Source organism: Oryza glaberrima, chromosome 2 (genome assembly GCF_000147395.1).
Source record: "Oryza glaberrima chromosome 2, OglaRS2, whole genome shotgun sequence".
In the NCBI taxonomy this organism is placed as follows: Eukaryota; Viridiplantae; Streptophyta; class Magnoliopsida; order Poales; family Poaceae; genus Oryza; species Oryza glaberrima.
The window spans coordinates 15387584-15409386 of record NC_068327.1 but is presented as its reverse complement, the minus strand read 5'-3'; the positions used below and the strand labels follow the sequence as shown (position 1 = coordinate 15409386).

Genomic DNA, 21803 nt, shown 5'->3' with positions numbered 1-21803 from the left:
TTCTTTGTTTAAATGCCTTTTCCTTAATTATTTATTTACTTTCTAATTTTAAACTATTTTAATTAACATTTAAAAATTATTTTATTTAAATACCTTTACATCCCTTTAATTTTAAATTTCTTGTTTTATTTAAAAACTTTTAAAATTAAATTATCCTTTAATTTCTTTAAATGCCCTTTTCTTTATTTTAAAATACCATTTTAAATTTTATTTCTTTAATATATTTTAAAACCCCTTTTTGAATTCAAATTTCTTTGATACTTCTTTTTATTTTTAAAACTATCCCTTAACCACCAAATAACCGCCTTGGGACTTTACGGCTTCCATGGACACATTCGCGTGGTCTCAAACCCCGACGTCAAACTGTTGGTCATAAAACCCGGCATCACCTAATCCTAAGGTCGAAGTGTTGCTCTTCGCACCCCACGCCTCGACGCGTACAGTGGTCGGAGCCTCGCTACTCCTTCGACCTCCACAACACGCCGCACACTAGTCCTTGAGCTATGTGCGATCCTAATCGCTCTACTATCACTCACGACTGTAGGATAACACTATTCCTCCCCGCAAACCTGCATAAACCTTCCCAACTCTCTAGTCGTTGTGCCACTTGATTGTAGCATCGACTAGACGAGCTGATATTTAGCTACTATGTTGCCCATCCTTAGCATCGGCTAACCAACTCCAAATATCTAGCCATCGTGCTACCCAACTCTAGCACAGACTAGAAACCAAATCCACCAAATAAACTCCACCTATCCAAATTTATCCTTTCTTGATTTTATTCAATTCCCAACCTTTAGAAACCAAAACCTCTCTTTTATTCTTCAAATTAAAAGTTTATTTTAAACCCCTTTCCTTTTTCCTCTCGCCTCGCTCCAATTTTTTTTATTCCTTGGCTTTATCTTTTCTTTGTAGCAATTTGCTTATAGGCTTTATTTGCTATCTTTTCGTATCCGTACGTTAGACCATACAACAAGTTTTATCAGCATCCAAGGAGCTAACGTGGACCCAGATGGCTACGCTGAAGCCGCGGGAAATCTTAAGGCGCAAGGCAAGACATAACTAAAATTTGATCATATAGAAAACTTAATCCTCATATTTAATTTGATGCATAATATCCTTTAACATCTCATGGGTAGATGTTATAATTCGGAATAATATTGTGGTAATTATTAATGCTTTCTAGCATTGTTACATGAGGTTATTGAAAGATGCATTGGACATCATTTTATGTGGTTTATTATTCAAATATCTTTACAAACTTAGGAATCCGGTTAAAATGGGCATTTATGAATTGAGTTTGTGAATATTGTGATTATGAATGTTGTTGAATGATGAAGATGGTGTGGGGAGTTTGGAAAGTTTTGGGTGGTTTAACCGGATTATAATTACCCCCTTATACCATAGGAAATGACATAGTTGCGTCAATCCACACGACCAAGAAATTGGACTTAGCCTAGTACATTGTCCCACTATATGAAAGACTGTTGGGTGGCTCTATGAGCGGTTGGTGAGCGGTTGGGGTGAACATACTTAAGGAGTTAGGGGGCAGTGTTTCACAACAGTGGGATTCATGAAAGTGTGACGATATAGATACCTTGCCCTAGGCCTGGTAAGAGTTCGACCACTATGATGAACCAAGACCCCATTGTGCAGTAACTAGTAATAAGTGGGACCTTTGAACGGCTCTGTTGTTCTCAGCCTAGCTAGCTGTGGGCATCGTGCGGGTAAAGCTAGACAGTCTCTGCAGAGGTGAATTAAATCATTCGAATGTGCCGTACTCCTGGTTCTGGAGTTGTGTCATCAGGGTGATTCCTACTCCTGAAGTATAAGTAGTTTTAAAATTTTAAATGTTGATGATAAAGATGGTTTATGATTTTTTATTACTTCTTTACTTTACCATTTTTTTAGCTATTTATATCTATTTACACTTAATTATTTATAATATGTTTTGCTGAGTACATAAGTACTCACCTTTGCATAATTTGACATATAGATATTGTGCTAACAAGAAGATCAGAAGGAAGTGAGGTCTACAACAACGACGAGTTTATCTAGGCTAGTCTACACTTGAGCTTTTGCCTATGGAGTTCTTTGGAGTTTACTAGTTGTAATTCTAGTAGTTGAAGAGTTTAGGAGTTTAATACTTTGGATTTTCTTGTATTTCAAATAAGGATATATTAGTTTGGATCTTTTCACCCTTTAACAGTTGTATAATTAGCCTGTATAAACAAATTTATGTAAATAATCGAAAGCTGTTCTGTATATCAATCTGTGCGTGATCGAAATCCTAGACGATCACGAGTGGATTTTCAGGGCACCAAGCTTAAATTGGGTGTCCCCACAGATTTGGAATGAAATATCGCGAGCTGAGTAAAGTTCATATTTAAATTTTGTGTCAAAATATTTGTTGTTCTCATATTTCAAAGCACTTTTTAGAAATGCTCTTTCCTCAATACAGTCATACGATAGAACTAAAGAAGAAAAACAACGGACCTCTCATCAAGTGTGGAGTTACAGGTATCAAGGAGAAACACATTCTGATAGGCTATGGCACCCTCTTCACTCAACGCTATGTTATAAAGGTAGCCTGGCCTCTCGTCCACGACCACCATGTTCATCATTCTTCTGTGATTGATGAAGATTTCACTCCTTCCATATCTTCCAACATAAGCGTCGCATCAAACGCCTAACAGGTTGTTCTGTGCCATCCCCTTGTGTGAGTTAGCCCACCAAACGGTAAGGTCTGCTACGCCGGCGCCTAGGTCGAGCACAGATTTGAAGATAATGCTGGACAATGCCCAAACTTGCTTGAAGAAGCTACATTCGTTGACTATGCATGGTTGCAAGTTTGCAGCACCGCCACACAAAGAAGGCATGCTAGCTACGTTGGCCATCCATGTTTCTCAAAATTGCCCCAAGGTATGGCGTTTCTCGAGTAGCCAAGTCAATGAAAAACTTATAACGGCCAAGTAGGTCTTCTAGTGGAACTCGCTGCAGATGGATGGTAAGCGGCCACCGCATAGAAAGTCTCAAGTCACCAACACAAAGTACTCATTATAGATGACCATATGGCTTAAGGCCTGACGGCCCGGGCCAAGGCCCGGCCTAGGCAAGGCACGGCCCGACTCGGGTCGTGCCTGTGCCTGCCTGGCCCTACAGTCGTGTCGTGCCCGGGCTGCTACCTCGGCACGCTGGCCGGCACGGCCTGACACAAAGTTCAGGGATGCAAAATAGACTTATTTTCAACCATATGTAAGGCACGGCACAAAGAATAGGGAGGAAAAATAGATGTATTATATGGCACGGCCAAAGAGTACGGACGTAAAATAGACTTATTTTAGCTATATATGTCATAGCCCAAAGAAGAGGGAGGGGAAATAGACTTATTTTAAAGATAGACTTATTTTAGCTATATATGTCATAGCCCAAAGAAGAGGGAGGGGAAATAGACTTATTTCAAAGAAGGCATGATGAGCCACCCGTGCCTTTGGGCCGGCACGGCATGGCTTGACTGCTGGTGGGCCGTGCCTGGGCCTAAGGTGCAGGTGCAGCCCGTGGGCAAGCACGACATGACCTGAAGTGCCAACCGTGCCGTGCCGGCTCGATCGCCTCGGGCCGTGCCTAGCCCGTGCCTGGGTCGGGTCGTGCCAAGCGGGCCTTATGACCATCTATAGTACTCATTGCCAGTCGGGCTTCCATGGTATTAGGATATGTCACATCCACCCATCTATCTATTATATTAATAAAGTAATAGAAAAAGGAGCCTCCACGTTCGCTCTCACGGCCTAGAAATCCTCACATTAATTAAAAAATAAGAAAAAAGAAAAATAGAATTAGATTAGGATTAGTTAAAAACTGAAAAAATGAAAAAAAAAGGTATATTAAGACACTCGAAACGGACAACTATTGAAATGAGATTAGGATCAGTCAAACGGACAAGGATATATTAAACGGATGAAAATATGACAAGAAAAAAAATAAAACGGACACGTATTCATGAAACTGTCAAACATTAATAAGAAACGGACTCTGGTCATGGCAACATATCCTATGCACACAGGCCCTCATGTGTACACACGTGCACACCAACTAAAAAATGTCACCAAAAAATCTAGAAAAAATCATACACATACTTTCAATTGTATTACACCTAGGGTTAAAATCTTAACGTCAAATTCATTATATTTTAGCCGTAACAAAAAAAAACAAAAAATCTGACAGTTTTAAGGTTGCAATTTTGTCAGAATTTTATCTTTTTTGTTATTCTCTATGTAGAATGAATTTGAAGATGCGACTTTGCACGTAGATGTAATACTATTGAAAGTATATGTATGAATTTTCCTAGAATTTTTTGTGATAATTTTTAGTTGGTGTACACGGTGTGTACATGTGAGGGCCTGTGTGCATAGGATACGCTCCCCTCTGGTCATAGTGTATTACCGTGGAAACAGACAAGAGTTTAGACTCCAAGTCAAAATAATACAATTTAAAATACATGAAATTCAAAATAAAAACTAAAAATTAGAAGAGGAGTGAAGGTAGAAGTACAATTTAGATTATTCTGAATTTTTTATTTTAAAAATAAACAAATACTAATAGAGACAAGAGTTATATAGAATTTACTTAAAAAGACTTCATATAGAAATACAATTTAGGAGAAAGAAATATGAATTTCGAAGTGAAATTAAAAATAGTTAATATTGAGAGAAGAACCCATGTAAAAATAAAATTTAGAAACAACAAAGGTTTGGATTAAAGATAAATATTATGGAGACAGAGTTAAGTAGGAGAACAATTTAGAAATATTTTAAATTCAGATTACAAACAAATAGTATGAATATAAAAAGTTCAAGTAGAAATAAAATTTTGAATATATTTAATTCAGGTTAAAAACAAATATTATTGAGAAAAGAGTTCACGTACGAGTACAATTAAGAAAAAATATGGTCTATTTAAATTTAAATTTTAAAATATCTATGATTAGGTAAAATAAAAAAAATTAAAAAGGAGATTCCATGTAATAAATATGATTAACAAAATTCAGAATTTAGGATTAACAATTACAAAAAAAATAATATTTTTGTTAGGAGTCCATGGAGAAATACAATTTAGAAACATCCAAAAGTTCAGATTGAAAGTAATAAAACTAACATAAAGACTCCACATAGGAAAATCGGATTGAAGACAAATATTATAGCGAAAAGAGTTTTGGGAGGAGTGCAGTTTAGAAATATTTTAAAATCGGATTAAAAATAAATAATATTGAGGGAAAGAATCCATGTAGAAATAAAAGTTACAAATGTCTTAACTTCAGATTGAAAATAAATATTAGTGAGAAAACATTTTATGTAGAAGTTGATTTAGAACTATTTTAAATGTGAATTAAAATAAATAATATTGATAGAAGAGTCCACATTTTTACAATTGAAGGCTAGCTCTTCTATTAGTTCTATATTAATACTATGAGATAAAAATTAGCTAAAAAATATCACGTAAATTAGCTAAAAAAACTAGCTGATGAGATTGGATCTTAACCCTTTACCAATGCGACAGGAGTTCGTAAAGTCCAAACTGTGAGAAACATTAACAAAATAAAATATAAAAATACTCAGTAACATAGTAATATTGATAACGATAGAGCATTTTTAATTTAAGGTTATAAACTATTATGAATATATAATACAATATGCCATCTTTACTAGGTGGAAGAATGTCATTCCAGGTAGTGGAAAGATGCAACTATAGATACAGATGTAGGGAAATAAGACAAACAAATATGCCATAGGATTTATGTATATTTGATTTATTATAATGTTACGAGAATACTAAAAATTCCATCGTGTTTGTTTTAAGGACATGGGAATTACTATATTAACCATTTGTCATTTTAAATACTTTTTCACAATAGTTTGGTCAAGTTAGGTCAAAGCTCAAAATCATTTGTCATTTTAAATATTTTTTTCACAATTGAATGTGAAGTATATATGTTATTGTACGTGGATATTTTATAGCGATGCTAACCGCGCAATCTGCGCTTTGCGCGGGCCACTTTGTTAGTTATCTTTTATATTATGGCACCATTATCTTTTATATTATGAGACGAAGGGAGTACTAAACATAAGCATTAAACTTTTTCATCATAATCTAAATTATATAAAAATTGTTAGCGATCAAAGTTAAAACAGTACTAAGTGAATGGTGAATGGTGACAGTTATATTGGGACGGAGGGAGCTTAATATACTCCCTGATGCACGTAATTATCACGTTTTGTGCTCTAGCAACGATGGGTAAATACCCGAATATCACCTCATTTATTTAGTTTGAGCCACATTCCATACAAACATCAGATACTAACAGCACAAAATGTTATTATAATCTTGAATATTAACAAATTTACAGCAAAAGAATATACAGCACATATACCAAGATGACCAAAGAATCTGACAAACAATAACATCAAATGGATTCAGATTTCCATGGGAAAACCTGTGAAACTATTTGCAGGCAAGATGTCCGCATGTTTTCAAAAACGAACTTAACAACGGATCCGCAAAACTGTTTGCCTTATAATCCTGCTTACAAGGAGCACTGCAAAACCTCAAGTGTTCTTTCTTCTGGATACTCTGCTGGATACTGGCACCATTGACTCAAAGCTCTCGTATCCGTCATCATAAACCTTGCTGTGACGTAAGTCATGTAGTAGCTGGCTTGCTGAATCATATCCCATGAGTCTATGAAGTGTCGAATCTGAAACATTCTTGCCACTTTGTGAGGCAGCAAGGGCTGATCCAGCTTGAGTAGAGAAGCTTCTTGTGAAAGATGCTCCATATTCTTCATTCATACTGACAGGATCTCGAGTAAAGGACTCAGCAGAATGAGAAGCAGCATCCTCAGGCTTAACGACTATGCTGCCTTTGTGCTTGTTTGATTTTGAGGCTACCTCCTTACTGCTATTTGCACACGCGTGGTGTATGGCAGGAAATGATAATACAAGAACCTTGGAGCACTGGCCGCACTGCATTTTGCCCATCTTTGTTTTGGATATGTAGATATCTGATGGCATTTGAACTAAATTGAAGCAGCTATTGCATACTGTAAATGGTGAAGCACCTGACACAGGCCGCAAAATATGCTTTCGCACCACTCGCTTCTGCTCCTTGTAGCTTGAATTGAGTGAGTCATGATCAATGATTGAGCTTCCAGCATATGAAGGCTGGTAATACGAATTGAACTCATCCCAAGCACCATAATTGTGTGGCATGTGCGTTTCCACATGCCCAAAATGGCAGTGTGTGCATGAATGAGGTGGCGAGAACTGGTTTCGTGGAGGGTAACTTGGTTGCTTTCCATTCCAATAATAGGACCCTAGAGTAGAGGAACTTTGGATGGAATCTGCATCAACATTTTGACTATGTTGGTCAACGTAGTAGCTACTCAGTTGTGGCTGGTACTCAAGGCCTTTCATCCGATACCTATTCTCCAAGCGCTTTTTGCTACAAAGCCTATTTAGCTGATCTCTTAGCTCATCGATCTTCTTGAGGCGCTCAAGTCGATCAAACTTGAATTTGGTTGATGATTTCAGAGACAAATTTCCTTGATTGGGAGACCCACTTGAGAGAGAACTTGATGTCCCATCCATTTGTGACTCGATAAAGTTTTGGATTGACATGAAGTCCTCAGAATCAAGTGAAAGTCCCTGATAAAGTTGATTAGCTCTGTATTTATCTGATCTCTCTTCTTCTTTCTCATTAAATATAGGTGATTTGCAGTGAATCCCATCATTTGACAAGCTTGAGAAACCAACAACAGCTGCATTATCCTCATGTGCACAGTCGGTCACATTGTTATTGCCCATATGGCTCTCCTCCTTTTGTTTATTTCCATCAGCAGTTGGCTCATCTTCTTGAAAACATTGTCCAGATTTGAGATGTCCATCAAATGAAGAAATGGTTCCTTCACATAATTTTGCACTTTCACCATCCAGCAACTGTGGATCCTTATCATGCTCACTATGAATCTCTGCAATGTCATTGTCTGCAACCATGGCATGCTCATTCCCATGAATACAGTTGATCTTGCTGTCATTTTCCAAGAGACCATGCTCCTTTTCTTCAGTTTCATCAGCTGTTAGTTCATTCTGCTGAAAACTCTGACCAGATTTCTGATGCCCATCATCATATGATGAGATGTTTCCTTCACATGGATGTCCACTTTCAGCAACCAGGGAAGTTGGAACCTTGCCATGCTCATTACCAAAATCTCTCTCTGTAATGACCTTATCCACAACCACAACATGCTGCTCCGCTGCTTCTTCTGCATCACTGAAAGATCTCTCCAGTTCTTCAATCAGTCGACCATGAGGATCACTTCGAGAAGCATCATTCATTTTGCTACCTGGAGAAAATCTCCTGCTACCAATTTGAAACTGTAGAGCTTCATTAAGTTCATTGTTGCCAGTTGCATCCAACAAGCTCTCTTCATCATCACTAAATGATAGAGATCTTTCCAATTCTTCAATCAGATCTTCATGAGATTCAACATGAAAACCTTCATTCGGCTGTGACCTCTCCTCCATTTGAATCAATTCATTACAAGACTTGGCCTCAGTTTCCTTACACAGATTGGTTCTTTCATCTAACTCTTTGCAGTTCACATTTTTATTGCTAACAGAAAATATTTGGTCAGTCACACTATCTACCTCCCCCTTCATACTATGATTAGAAATTGCTCCTGGTTCCTCACCTGCAATGTGGACAGCAGCAACATCACTACCAGCATTTCCATCAGATACACAATCATAACTGTAACCTTTTCCCAAGTCTGTATTTTCACTTGTGCCAATATTCTCTACTTTGTCAATCAACATAGGACTAGAATCAGCTCCAGTGCACATATTATGTGGCACTTTGACCATACAACCAGTGTCTCGGATATCTGCATCAGTTGTAGGACATTTCTCCTTATTCTCATCCTCGGTAGGGGTTACGCTCTGTACAGTGGTCGTATTTTGTTCTTGATTTACTGCTTCACATGATTTTGCATCCTTGGTAGTGGAGGGAATGTTTTCCTCCACAGCGTCTTCATTAGGCTGAGCACTAGAAGAGTCAATTTTCTGTCCATCTGAGCAAGCTGATTCGTTGTCCTGAGAGGACCCATTCAAGCTACTTGAAATATTGTCGTGTTCATCAGGTTTGGATCCAGTTTGTGTGACAGACATGAATCGGTTCTTTGCTGCATCATTATAGACTTAATATAAATCAAAACTGTTTTATGCGAAGATGTAAATATTACTGAATCAGCGAATGGCAGAAATTATGAGATTTATACCTCTAAGAACAGCACCACAGCCACCGCACTGGTAGACAGAAATGGATGGATATTCCACAAGAAGCTGGAGGCATTTTGGGCATCTAACGAACCGAAGCTTATGTGCTTCCGCCGACATGATCTTGCCCCTCGCAATAAATTAACTGGAGAGGCTAGAGGTACTTCAGTCAAATGATACTACCATCTATCAAGATTTATGAACACCCTGTTGATAAAAATATCACACGAGTTATGATCCAAAATCAGGCCATGTATGAACAATTACCGAGACTTTTAGCTAGAGGAACAGCGGCCCTGTGTTGTACACATTAGAAATATGATTTGAAGCAAGGGTAGACTGCTAGCAGTGATGTGCCTACTTCGCTTACCAGATTTCAGTTATACCGTAAATCCAATATGTGTGTACAAAATTTGTTAAATCACAAAATGTCTAAAATCAGCAAGGTAAGTTCATAATTTGAAAATGGAACAAAATAAATGGTCCAAAAACAAAGGATCTTATAAATAGATTTTTTTTTTGAGGGGAAGACGGCAGGAGCTCTGCCAATTGCAAATAAGGAGGAGCAGAATTAAAGGTTGTTTTACAAGCCAGCCACGCAACCTGTAGGCACGCTCACAGCTTGCGAGGTTAAAACAAGGGGGGGGGGGGGGGCGGGGAAACCCCAATCTTAAGAAAATGAACTGCAACGAGTAGGAGAAGGCGTATAAGGCTCATCTAGGAACTAAGGGCTTCATCGAACTCTTTGCACAAAGCAATGATGGACTCGACGACCTGAGCAACCATGTTGTAAATGCCATTGAAGATCCTTCCATTTCTCTGCAGCCAGATGCCCCAGGCTGTGTAGATGAAAAGGCCATCGAAATTACGTCTTTGCTCCTTAACTAGCTCCTTCCTGCAAGCCTCCCACCAATCTAGCAATAGCCCCGGATAAAGAGAAAGCGAAGGCATGTGAAGGCCGAGCTTGCTCCAGATGGAGCTCCAAACTTGTCTTGCGAAGGCACAGTCCATGAGTAGGTGATGAGCCGTCTCTGGCTCAATGCCACAAAGGGGGCAGATCTCGCTGTTATCTTATAAATAGATATTACAGGGCTAGTACTACCCTGCTCTATGTTTTCTCACAGCCATGGAATTCTTTGCTATATCATCCTCACCAATATGGGAGAAGAAATCCCCCTCAGTAAATATGAATAAACTATTGCTCAATAATGTGTCACATATCTATACTACTTAAAATATCAATATTGGTGGCGCCCGTTCTACCATACCAACTCTACCACTGAAATTTAACCCCCACAATCTATACTGTTACACCACCCTCCACCCCGTTTCACTGCTGGTTCTCTCCAAATTTCAAAATCACCATACTTGTTAAATAAGAAAAATCATAAAAGTACTACTTAAACTAAGTATGTGCTTACTTGAGTTAATAAGCTAGAAACACAATTTATCCCGTTGCAACGCACGGGCTCTTGGCTAGAGTACTCCACTGTGTTCTTAACCAAGACAAGCCTAATAGAGAGCTCACCGAGATTTCGCAGGCCTTCTAAATTGGGCCAATGGAGCGGGCGGTAGCCGGTTGTGGCGGCGGCTGCCGGCGGCCGCCGCACTAAGCCTGCGGGCACCGGGAGGGCGGCAGTCCGGCCGTCGCAGCGCGGCGGGTGGACGGGGAGGGGCTGCGGCTGGTGGGGACGGAGACAGGGAAGGCGGCCTGCGACGGCGGCGGCGGCGGCGACGGGGAGGGCGGCGCGGCGGCTGGGCTAGTCGAGACCCGCGGGCGGCCGGGCGCGATGCAGTGCCTCAAGAAGTGCCTTGCGTTGGCTACGGAAAGTGTGCTGAATAGAGTAAACGAACTAGTACTAGTTGCAAAATTGCAAAGGCAATTCTTTTTCAAGTGTTAGCTTAGCTGGTAATTAAACAAAGTACTGCTTCATACTCCTACTTACGAGAGACCTCAAGGACTATTATTATATGTAGAACTAGATGTCCTGCATAGCATTAGATAATGTTGTTGTTTTCTTCTTTCTTGTTGATTTAAAAAAATCAAATCTTGATTATGAATCTAAACAATGTTATGTCCATATTTATAGTAGAATTAGATTTATTTTGTAACGAGAGAAAGATGTACATATTATATATTATAATATGATTGATGGGTTGCTGCTGATGCTAAACTTGTACAAATTGAGAGAATGGTGTGTTTCTTTAAGACCACAGCTAAATCTACAGGTTGTAAGCTCTAGATTTATTTTTATTTTCTTATAAAATAGAAAAAGATGATGTACTCCATATCAATGCAATCATAGATCCAGATCAATAGATTTCGGAATTAGAAATACCCCGTTCTAAGCAATCTTAGATTTTAAGTTATGTGTCGGTGCGTACTGTTCATGTCCTTACCATCTCTAACTTCTCACGATTTTGACGAGCGTGATATTTCAACCATACTCCCCGTAGCTAAGCTCGTCCTGGCCATTTTGTTGAGGAGGCAATTGTTTCTAACATTGATGCAAAAACATGTGTGTAAACAAGGAAATAAATAAATCATGTGGAACAAAGAGAGATTGTTCACACCCACACACAATACACATTTCGCAGGAATTTTCAGGATTCCGTTCTTTTTTTTGTTTGTGCCGTATAATAGCCGAAATACTTCTCTGTCTGAGACCATCCTTTTCGTTACGACCTCAAATTTCTGACCAAGTCCAAAAAGAGCAAGGCTAATAGAAGCGCTCGCCGCTTACTCCAGTAATTGCCACATCTGCTATAGCCATGGTAAAAAGTTAATACATACAACAACAAGTAGTTTATCCATCTTTCTTTAGTTGCAATAGTCTATTATTTATTTATTCTATCTTCTCTCTCATTCTACATCACATCTTCATTTTGTATGGTGTAGAAAACATGCAACGGGTCTCACATTTTTTGGAGATTGTGTGACGCTAGCGCTTAATTAATCGCCGGCTGATCCTCTCTCTCATCAACTTTTTGGCCAACGCAGCCTTTGGATTTATTATTGCCGGCTCTTCAGCCCCTATTATACTTGCTCTGACTCTTATCAGTCTTTGGGCCACACCAATTACCAAATGAATCATTGGGCCGCATTAGTGGGCTAAATTAAGGTAAAATTGCAAAAACCATTTGATGAACCATTTTAAGTTTGAAATTCCACCTCATACAATTTGTCGATCAAATTTATGTAAACATCACCATGGCCGACTTACATCAAACCAAAACGAAAATAATGTCAGGGAGTAACTGAGCTGTAAATCAATCATTCTCAGACCTGGCCGCTGTTATAGCCATCAAAGCCGATCCGACACCAAGGATGCTACATCAGCAAGGAGCCTCTAAGCAATGCCTCCAATACCATAGCTATTCCATACATCTAGAACTAGGAAAGTCTACCCAAAGACATAAAAGTGTGGGAGGGGCAGTAGCGATATCACCTGTAGGAAGGTATGTGGTGCCCATAGGCCTCACCAATATCAGTGCTCTTAGCGTTGACAAGGCCGACCCCAGATATATGGCGTTATGAAAATGATCTCCTCCTTGGCATCAAGTGACATTAGTGGCTTTCCCAAGGACAATATTGATGATGAAAGTAGGATCCGAATCGGTGAAAGGTGGCTAGAGAAGGTGCTTGAACCTTCGCAGCCCAGATCCAGATGGTGACGATGGCAGAGGAGCCATCGCCTCCCCATATTACCCTGCCTTGAACGCATAATATCGACCGTCTCGCCTCACCGTAGATCGGTGCAGAGACATGCTGGCTTCCCGTGCCTCCATCTCGCCTATGTGCAAAGAGGAACACCGCCGGTTGACATTCACATTTACCATGTTGCAAGGAATGGATTCTTAATAAGTCAAGAAATGAAAGGACAAATGGTTTGCATGTTATGGATTACTAGATGGGTACCCCGTACGTTGCTGCGGGAGAATTGTGTGATAAAATAGTTAGATATGAGTTGTAAAAAAAATATCTTATTTACTATATGATTTTCTTTCATGTGCTTGTATATTTTGTACCTTGATCAATTATTCAAAAGTTATAAATGGTTGAGTTATTGGTGTGGCTTTTAGGGAGAAGAGATGCAATTTACACCCTTGATGAATCATCCAAGGGCTAAAAACAATTGAGATGATGTGGCTTTATGAGAGAAGAGAGAATTAGTATTAATTACATTTAGTGGGGATGAGCTTTATAGATATATAGGATATAGGATTGGGTCCTGTTTTTAATTTAAGGAATTGTTATCTCAGATCCATTGGAAAATGATGTTTTGTATATGTAGCTTTATTCTTGATAGTATACAGATTGATACATCATATGTACATTTTAAACATGCCTGTATCAAGCTTCTGAATTTGGGTTTATTTTGTATTTATGCATACCTTGCCGTACCTTTTTACCAGTTGTTAATGTATTATCATTCCAACAGCTGATCATTATAATTCCAACAGCTATACTTGTGTTTGCCAACAAGGGTAATTGGTTGTTCAAAAATTGGTTTTTGCTTCAGTTTACTTTATAGACTGTAAATATTACATAAAGCTCAGTTTCATTTGAACATTGCCAAGTATATCACACTAATCACATAAGATCATTACAACAATCATATCCCATTTACTTGTAATATATACGTTGCCCACCTTAAACTAATATTTAATGAAATATGGGTGTTATCTTGGAGTTATGATTTTTTATCGTGCTTTCATAACAGGGAGCAAATTGGGACCCAGAAGGACATACTGCGTCATTATCCTTTTCTAACTCAATAAGACCGGGCTGAATTCCCTTCTCATCGAAGCCGCCATCTTTGGATAAGCACAAGTACCCTCTCTCACTACAGCATTTATACATGAAGTTATGCTATTTGGTTTATTGGCTGTGTTTAGGCTGTGTTTAGATTCAAAGTTTGGATCCAAACTTCAGTCCTTTTCCATCACATCAACCTGTCATACACACATAACTTTTCAGTCACATCATCTCCAATTTCAACCAAAATCCAAACTTTGCGCTGAACTAAACACAGCCTTAGATCCAAAGTTTGGATCCAAACTTCAGTCCTTTTCTATCACATTAATCTGTCATACACACACAACTTTTCAGTCACATCATTTCCAATTTCAACCAAAATCCAAACTTTGCGCTGAACTAAACACAGCTATTGTCTGAATCATCAACATTGTGTTGTGTTCATTGACTTGAGAAGTTGAGGTGCCCATCTCCTACCAGTCGAACTTCGGCTGTGTTTAGTTCAGCGCAAAGTTTGGATTTTGGTTGAAATTAGAGATAATGTGATTGAAAAGTTGTGTGTGTATGACAGATTAATATGATGGAAAATGACTGAAGTTTGGATCCAAACTTTGGATCTAAACACAGCCGAATCCTGAATTTCCTCTCTGATTGTCAGGTAACAACAGTACCAGTACCTACCATTCTACACTCCTGACGGAACATATTCTACTGAAGTCTTAAATTCTATCTTAACCGATGTTGACTAACCACATTTGCAACTGGTTAGGAAGTATGTTTTGAAAGAAATACGAGCTTGCTTTACTGATCCAGAGCGAGGTCAAATGAAGTGAATGAATAAGGAGCGAGCAATGCTCCCATCTCCTCTGAAGCATCTGGCAGCTCGCTCGTTACCGGCACGACCTGCATGCTTCGTTCACAAGATACTTTAGAACTTAGACGAACTCGCCAACAACTGAGAATGAAAGTGATTCTTTCTGCATAAAACTTCTCTAGAAATTGTAGGAAACAATTCCTGATATAACCAAATAAACAGGTTCCTGGAAAGCTTACAGATAAACCTACAAAGGTGATTGCTAGACAATGGAAGACATACGGCTTGGCGGCTTGCACATGCGCTGGCAGACTAAAATTTGTAATTGCTAAATCCAGTGCATGGTAATGAAACGAATAGCTTGTGATAAAAGCAATGGTTGTCTTACCTTGTTTGGTTCACTAAATGAATCTTCATCCAGCACGTTGCCGGATGTGACAACAGCTTGAAGATATTGTGAGGTTCACAGTGTTTGGCCCAAAGTTTACTATCTACAGATCTTGTGAAGATGAATATATGTTCTAAAATCCAAAGTCCAAACAGATGTTATGCAAGCATGCAGTGGTTCAATCAGTTTATATCGTTGTAACTAAATCATTCAAAACATTTAGGGGCTTGTCTAATGAATCGCTGCAATGGTATTGGTATGTAAGTTAGGAGAAACTGGAATTGTTAACTACCTTTACTCTCAGAAAGATATCTGAGTGTCTTGCCAGGTGATTGCAGATGCAGCCAACGCATCAGAGTAGCCAGAACTGATCATAATCGGATGAATCACAGAACCACTTGATTCACGGAAATATTATGTCTGCATCCAATAACTATGAGTTCCATACTGTTGCCAGGAATTGAACACAATTGCATCTGGATTCCAGCTGATCATAACATTCAGATCTAGTCAAATTCACGAACTTGTGACCAACAAGAATGTTATAAAAGAAAACAGTGCAAAGCCAAAGGTATTAGCATGCGGTCATTGTCATTTACGAAGAGTGGTGCATAAACTTGCCATCTGAACAACATCACTGCAAAGAAACAGGACAGATACTTCTAGTATATTCATGATAGAGTATTAATTTTTGCTGCTCACTACTAGTATTTACAATATCAATATGTGCATATTTATTATCTTGTAATTTCTGAACAGATTTTTTCCCTTTGGTTCAAATTTGATTATCTGAATAGGGTCATAAACTCTTAATTATCCATGGCAATATTGACATTTGTCCTGGAGAAGTCATGAATGATCTAAATACAGCCACATGCGTGATTCAGTTAGCCCCAAGAATCTGGAATGAGAGATTGATCCAAAGAGAGGAAGGAAAGTGAGAGGTATCACCTATTTTTCTCTAACCCAGTAAGGAAAGCAGCCTCAACCAGTGAAGCAAGAAGTCTTCCATTGCTAGCATCCTTTCATTCATTAACAGCATACTCACTGACAAATACCTGGAACAAGGTCACAGCATAGCCATTTGTAGCATACTTACTGTATATGCAATATCGAGATGCAAGAGAAGTAGAGAATGATACAGATAAACAAAGCCTGCTAAAGTGTTGTGACACTACTACATTATCATTAATGGAATCTGCACATATAATATTATGACTTCAATATAATTTCTAAAGTAATTTAATAAACAAATACGCTGATATAATTTCTGAAGTAATTTAATAAATAAAGATGCCTACTCAGGTAGAATATGGAAATAAACAATGTCCTAAAAATATTCTACCAAAGTTAGGAATGACAGGTACAAGCAAGACCAACCTTTATATAAGTATTTTAAGGATGTATCTATTGCCAGAATAAATAAAAAAAAAAGCCATGATGGCCAGGGATTCCAGACCATCCAAACAAGGGCTAAAACATTAAACATAAGTTAGGCCCAATATGTGATATCATGAGAAAAAGATTAGCGGCACTGGTATAGATCTTAACAAAACACAATGAGAAGTCTCTTAGAAGTCATGAGATATAATTTAAACAGTGAAAATGGAAAAAATATTTGGAGGAAAGAAGATTACATGGAAATCATACAAATCAGCAGGATGGTCAAGTGGCCTAGATGATCCATCAAAGTTTGAAATCATTTGAATGTCTGGATAGGCCTTGGATATAGCATCATAGAACTTGAGATAGTCTCCTGTACAATTGGATTAGAAACCATCATGGACAACTTGGAGGCAACTAGGATGTCTTCATTCTGGAGGTTATGATCAATTATAGCTTCATGTGCAAAGAAAATGTGTCCTCAGAAACTGGTAAGATAAATAAGCGGTTTAAGATATGCAGATCAACAGAAAACAATCATAAATGATAAGAGATTATATGTTAATTACACTTGGCCATCACATCATTTTAGCCTATAAATGTGCCTAAGTTATTGAAACCAAAGGAAAACAACTATGGAATATTGGCATTGACAACAAATGGGATCATTGATATGTCAAACTGTGATTAATAAAAATTATACCTTGGTAAAATTCCTTCCCACAATCTTCATTTGCAACATACTTCACGGGAACCGTTCAGATTGCCCCATTGCAGCTCTAACAGAGCCCAGTGTTGATTCTGCACTTCCCCTTGCAATTCAAGACTATCCAATACATCATATTCCAAACAACTGCATTGTTACTATCACTGAAATATGAAATTCACTGATCAACAAAATAAAATAATCATGCAAATTTGACATCAAGATGTAATTGTACACAGCACGAGCTGAGTAGAGATTTGTGTATGGAAGAAATTGCCGCACTCCTCAATCAGCAAGTTTTCAATTGCTTTGAGGATCTTCTGACCTCTGTTGGCTCTTTAAGAAAAAAAACTTCCACTAGAGAAATGATAATTGTATTTATGATAGACCAGTCCAAAGCATAAATTACTGCCCTTAAATCTTCATTGGAGCTATCTCTGCAGTGAAAATAAATCAGTGTTGTACATAAAAAATAGATCTGTGGAACAGGAACAAAGGTTGACAACTGATCCTGCTCAAGCACCTCCTCCTTGTTAGCTGCTAAAGCACCATGATGCATTCATTCTTTCCCTGGGTGCAGACTAGTCACTCTTCAGGACAACTGAATTTCTTAGCTTGCACAATCAGTACATTCCTCAGCAGATGATGCTCTACCACTGACATCTCAAGAGTAGCATACCATTATCAGCAACTCTAGTGGTGACATCATTAGGTCAACTTATGTACTCGTGTAAAGAATGTCAGAGATTAAAAATGGCTAGTTCTTTGACAAATGCCACTTTGAGCTTCCAACAAGGCATTCGGTATTTGTCTGGCACATGTGATTCTATGACTCGTTACTGCTTTCCTGATTGTGCTCCTCAGAAAACCAAAGTGGACTGTCCATTTCATCAACGCCACAACATCCTGACAAAATAAGCCCTAGCATTTTCCTTCTTACATTGTAGACAGGGTTAGGATGAACCAGGCATCCCTTACTGTAACTCTCTCTAAGAAGGACAGTTTGTGTGCTTCCTTTGGTTGAGATGTAGAAAATGCCAGGGTGCTTAAGAATAAGTTCCCGCAGGTTTACCTCCATTTCAAAAGGTTTTCTGAAGTGTGACAGCCTCTCAAGTGGTATCATCTTTTCTATTGTCAAGCTTAAAAACTCATGAAGAATGCCAACAATACGTTTCTCGAGCCGCTCGATATTGCGGATTGGATGCAATTCATTCATCTCATAAGCCTTAGTGTAGGGAAGCCTCTGCCAGTTCCCAAGCTTTCCCCTAAAACCTTTCTCGATCTTAAAGCCGGTTGGAAAGTTAATAGGAAAAGCATATTTTGTCTCAGATTCAGCTAACCATTTTTCTGTATATTCCTTTGCTCTCCATTCTTCAACATCAGCTACAGCAAGATTTTCATCCCTAGTGATCAATGTCAGAGTATCAGGGGAACTTAGAGAAAAATCAGACTGATGGTTTGGTAGTATAGAGCACCTATAATCATCAGGCAGGCCAAGTTCTCTTCTTACGAGCCACAATGCATGCATATTCAGGGTTCCATCCTTCGATAGCATGAGAAGCTTCTTGAGCCGCTTAGCAATAGCAGGCTCATTTTCCCTGATGGCAGCATCTTCTTGTGCAATCAATTCAGACATTTTTGGGGTGACCTTACAGCATTCATTTCTTTTGATTGGGTGCACATAAATGTCGAAAATGTGGGGATATTTCTTGAGGAAAGCGCCTATCTCAATGTTCAAGCCGACCTCATGTCTCCACCTGGAGAGGAGTTGGAGAGATGCATATTTGTTCCTCTGCTGAGATATCAACTCATGTAAATCCAAAGCCAGCCTGAGGTTCTTCAGTTGAATCATCAGCTTGTCCAGTTTATGATCCCTTGTTCTGCCCTCCAGACGAGTTCTTGCTGAATCAACTGGCTTTTTCCACCTCCTCTGTATGGTACAATTATAAGGACCATGCTGGTATACCTCATCCAATATGTGCCTTCTCAGGGGAAAGACACACAGATTTCTTTGACCAAACAATATAGATGCCATTCAGTTGTATATTCAGATCCAGACCTTAGAGCACAGAAAACACCATCGGCATGCAAAAATGGTTATGTGAATCAATGTCGACTTGTCAATCTGCAACAAAGAAATTCGATGCATTGTTATCTGTAATACCAAAAAGATGAACTAACTTGTCATGTAGAACTACAACCAAATATTGAAGACTGTTTTCTTTTATTATTGTTTCACAAGGTCGTGCAAAATAGCAAAGAAGAGCAGGATGGCACTCAATTTTGAAACAAGAAAGTGATAGAACCTGAACCTTAACCTTGCTAGGCATTTCATCGAACAGCATGCGCTCGAGGTGGAGGAAGTAAACTCTTAACTCTACCAGGTGGAAGGTCGTCAAACACACACCACGCGGACAATAATGTGGGTGATGCGGACGAGAGTAACGGCGACGAGAGGGATCAACGATTCTCTGCTTTCCCCTAGCCCTTCTGCTTGGCTGCTAGCTAGAATTGGGGAAACTGGAAAAGGAGATCGAACCGGGGTGCATCACCTGTCCCCCGCTGATTCGCCTCGGCTCTCTCGTCGCCAGGCCCGCCATGGCATGTTCGCCGGAGCTCCACAACTGTCTCCGGGGAAGAGAATGGGAGGAAAGCGAAGAGACGGCCAAAAAATTAGATGAAGTCACCCTTGACCCTCGTGCGAAGAGTTCACACCCCCACGGCGCGGTTCACCGGTGCCGTGGCCTACAGAGAAGCCGTCGGCGGCGGGGAAGAGGGTGGTTCGGCAAGGCGGCAATGGCGCCGCCGACTGCGGATGGTGGGAAGAGGTCGGCGGTGGAGCACGGGGCGGAAGCGGCGGCTGCAGCGGGAGTAAGCCTGCCAGTGGGCTGTGATCCAATTTGAATCCACCCCAACCCACCTCATGGAATGGCATGCCAAACCAACTCACCCCATTTCCTCTCCTCCAAAATCCAAACCAACCCACCCCACATCAGATTTCAGTCCAACCCACCCCAAACCATTGCAGAAAAATGGGTTCGGTCCACTTCACTGGAATGGATTCAATCCATGGATCCCAGCTACAATATAGAGGGCTTGGAGCCATTACGCCTTTGATTCGCTCGTGGATGTTACGTGAATATTGTGCTGCTCCAAAGGAGCCCATAAACACACCTAATACTGCAAGTTACAAACATGATCCTCCACAGAGCAAAACAACTGCACAACTACTACGTCAACTAGCTAAATGGCTACATGATGCAGAAGAAAGCATAAGACAATCAGGGAAGGATTGGGTTAACTTAACTCAATAACTCCAAACATACTACTCCTGTGAAACAAAATGTGTAACAAACTGAAGAATGCAACATACTAGAACATACTGGGTGTTAGTCCACATATGCATATCTGAAACGAAATGCTTCAGTCCATTATATGCAGAAGAATTCAGACATGCAACCTGTTTGGTTCATAAACACAGACAGAGTACTAAGGGATCAGTCCCATGCATCTCTGAAACAAAAATGCAGAATGCAGAAAAATGTTGTAACGATGTTTTCCCTTCTCAATTCAATTCACACCAGAATCCAAAACGCAACAAAAATCTTCCGAAATACAAATTCATGGCCAGGGAAACATTCCAGATCGATCAAGCAGAAAATCTGCAATCCAGTCTCTTGGATTGGAATCACATCAACAGAAACACACCAGCTTTCTTGCGGCGGTGGCAGCGCTCGGCGCGGGCGGCGCTCGGCGGTGGCAGCGAACGGCGGTGACGGGGCTCGGCGGTGGCCGTGCGCGGCGCTGGCCGCGCGAGGCGGTGGCGGCGCACCGCGCTCAGCTGTGCGGCGTGGGGCGGTGGCGGCGCCTCTGCGGTTGCGGATGGTGTCTAGAGTTTGGAGTGGAACGGGAAATGGTTTGGTTTGTTTTGGGGGCTGACGCATATGCTGAGTCTATGGATTGTCTTCTCAGACCAACCCGCATCCACTCCAGCACAAACCACAATTCTTCACAGGTCAATCCGCTTCAATCCAAAATTAATATCAACCCACTTAAATTGTCACACCCTGAAGTTCTTCTCCCAACCCTAAATCAAATTAATAAATGGTCTCGAGAAATTACCTGTGTAAAAGCAAGAGAGAAACCCTAATTGAATTAATGCAAATAATAATCGGAAATGGCACGTGGGATTTTTCTTGAGTTCTACATGTCAAAATATGCTAACAGGATTTTTAGTGGAATTTTCAGAGCTCTAGAAATAATTTTGAAAAATTAAAAATGAGCATGAGCAATTATTTAATCCCTGGAATTCATTTCTTTTTTTTCTTTCTCTTTTTCCCCTCCTTTTTCCTAATGGGCCGCCAGCCCTTTCTTTTTCCCCCTCCCCCTTCCCGAAGGCCACGGCCCAGCAGCCGCCCACGCCT

At 39.7% G+C, this 21803-nt stretch overlaps 2 protein-coding genes across 14 annotated transcripts; both read right to left on the bottom strand.

Moving 5' to 3' along the window:
• Window positions 1-6166: 6166 nt before the first annotated feature.
• LOC127764396 (uncharacterized) lies at window positions 6167-11218 on the bottom strand. Of its 2 annotated transcripts, XM_052289276.1 has the most exons (3): window positions 10858-11218; window positions 9332-9536; window positions 6167-9235 (listed from the first exon to the last, which is right to left on the bottom strand). In XM_052289276.1, the coding sequence occupies exons 2-3, from the start codon at window positions 9447-9449 to the stop codon at window positions 6603-6605; spliced, it is 2751 nt and encodes a 916-aa protein (XP_052145236.1). In that variant the 5' UTR covers window positions 9450-9536; window positions 10858-11218; the 3' UTR covers window positions 6167-6602. The 2 variants fall into 2 exon arrangements, with proteins under 2 accessions (XP_052145236.1, XP_052145237.1); XM_052289277.1 differs by lacking the exon at window positions 10858-11218 and having other exon boundaries at window positions 9332-10819.
• Window positions 11219-13409: 2191 nt separating this feature from the next.
• Window positions 13410-21289, bottom strand: LOC127763094 (protein ROOT PRIMORDIUM DEFECTIVE 1-like). Of its 12 annotated transcripts, none has more exons than XM_052287694.1 (4): window positions 17377-21289; window positions 16928-17161; window positions 15583-16348; window positions 13410-15393 (listed from the first exon to the last, which is right to left on the bottom strand). In XM_052287694.1, exon 1 carries the CDS (start codon window positions 19412-19414, stop codon window positions 18206-18208), a length of 1209 nt encoding a protein of 402 aa, XP_052143654.1. In that variant the 5' UTR covers window positions 19415-21289; the 3' UTR covers window positions 13410-15393; window positions 15583-16348; window positions 16928-17161; window positions 17377-18205. The 12 variants fall into 12 exon arrangements, with proteins under 12 accessions (XP_052143654.1, XP_052143657.1, XP_052143653.1 ...); XM_052287693.1 differs by having other exon boundaries at window positions 13411-14998; window positions 15291-16348; XM_052287695.1 differs by having other exon boundaries at window positions 13411-14998.
• Window positions 21290-21803: the final 514 nt, after the last annotated feature.

What these genes read in the sequence shown, in the direction of transcription:
- LOC127763094 (XM_052287694.1), bottom strand. Translation starts at nt 19,414, where the DNA reads ATGGCATCTATATTGTTTGGTCAAAGAAATCTGTGTGTCTTTCCCCTG.
- LOC127764396 (XM_052289276.1), bottom strand. Translation starts at nt 9,449, where the DNA reads ATGTCGGCGGAAGCACATAAGCTTCGGTTCGTTAGATGCCCAAAATGC. An exon ending in CTGTGGTGCTGTTCTTAGAG is followed by an intron (nt 9,236 to 9,331) that starts GTATAAATCTCA and finishes ATAATGATGCAG; the next exon opens with CAAAGAACCGATTCATGTCT.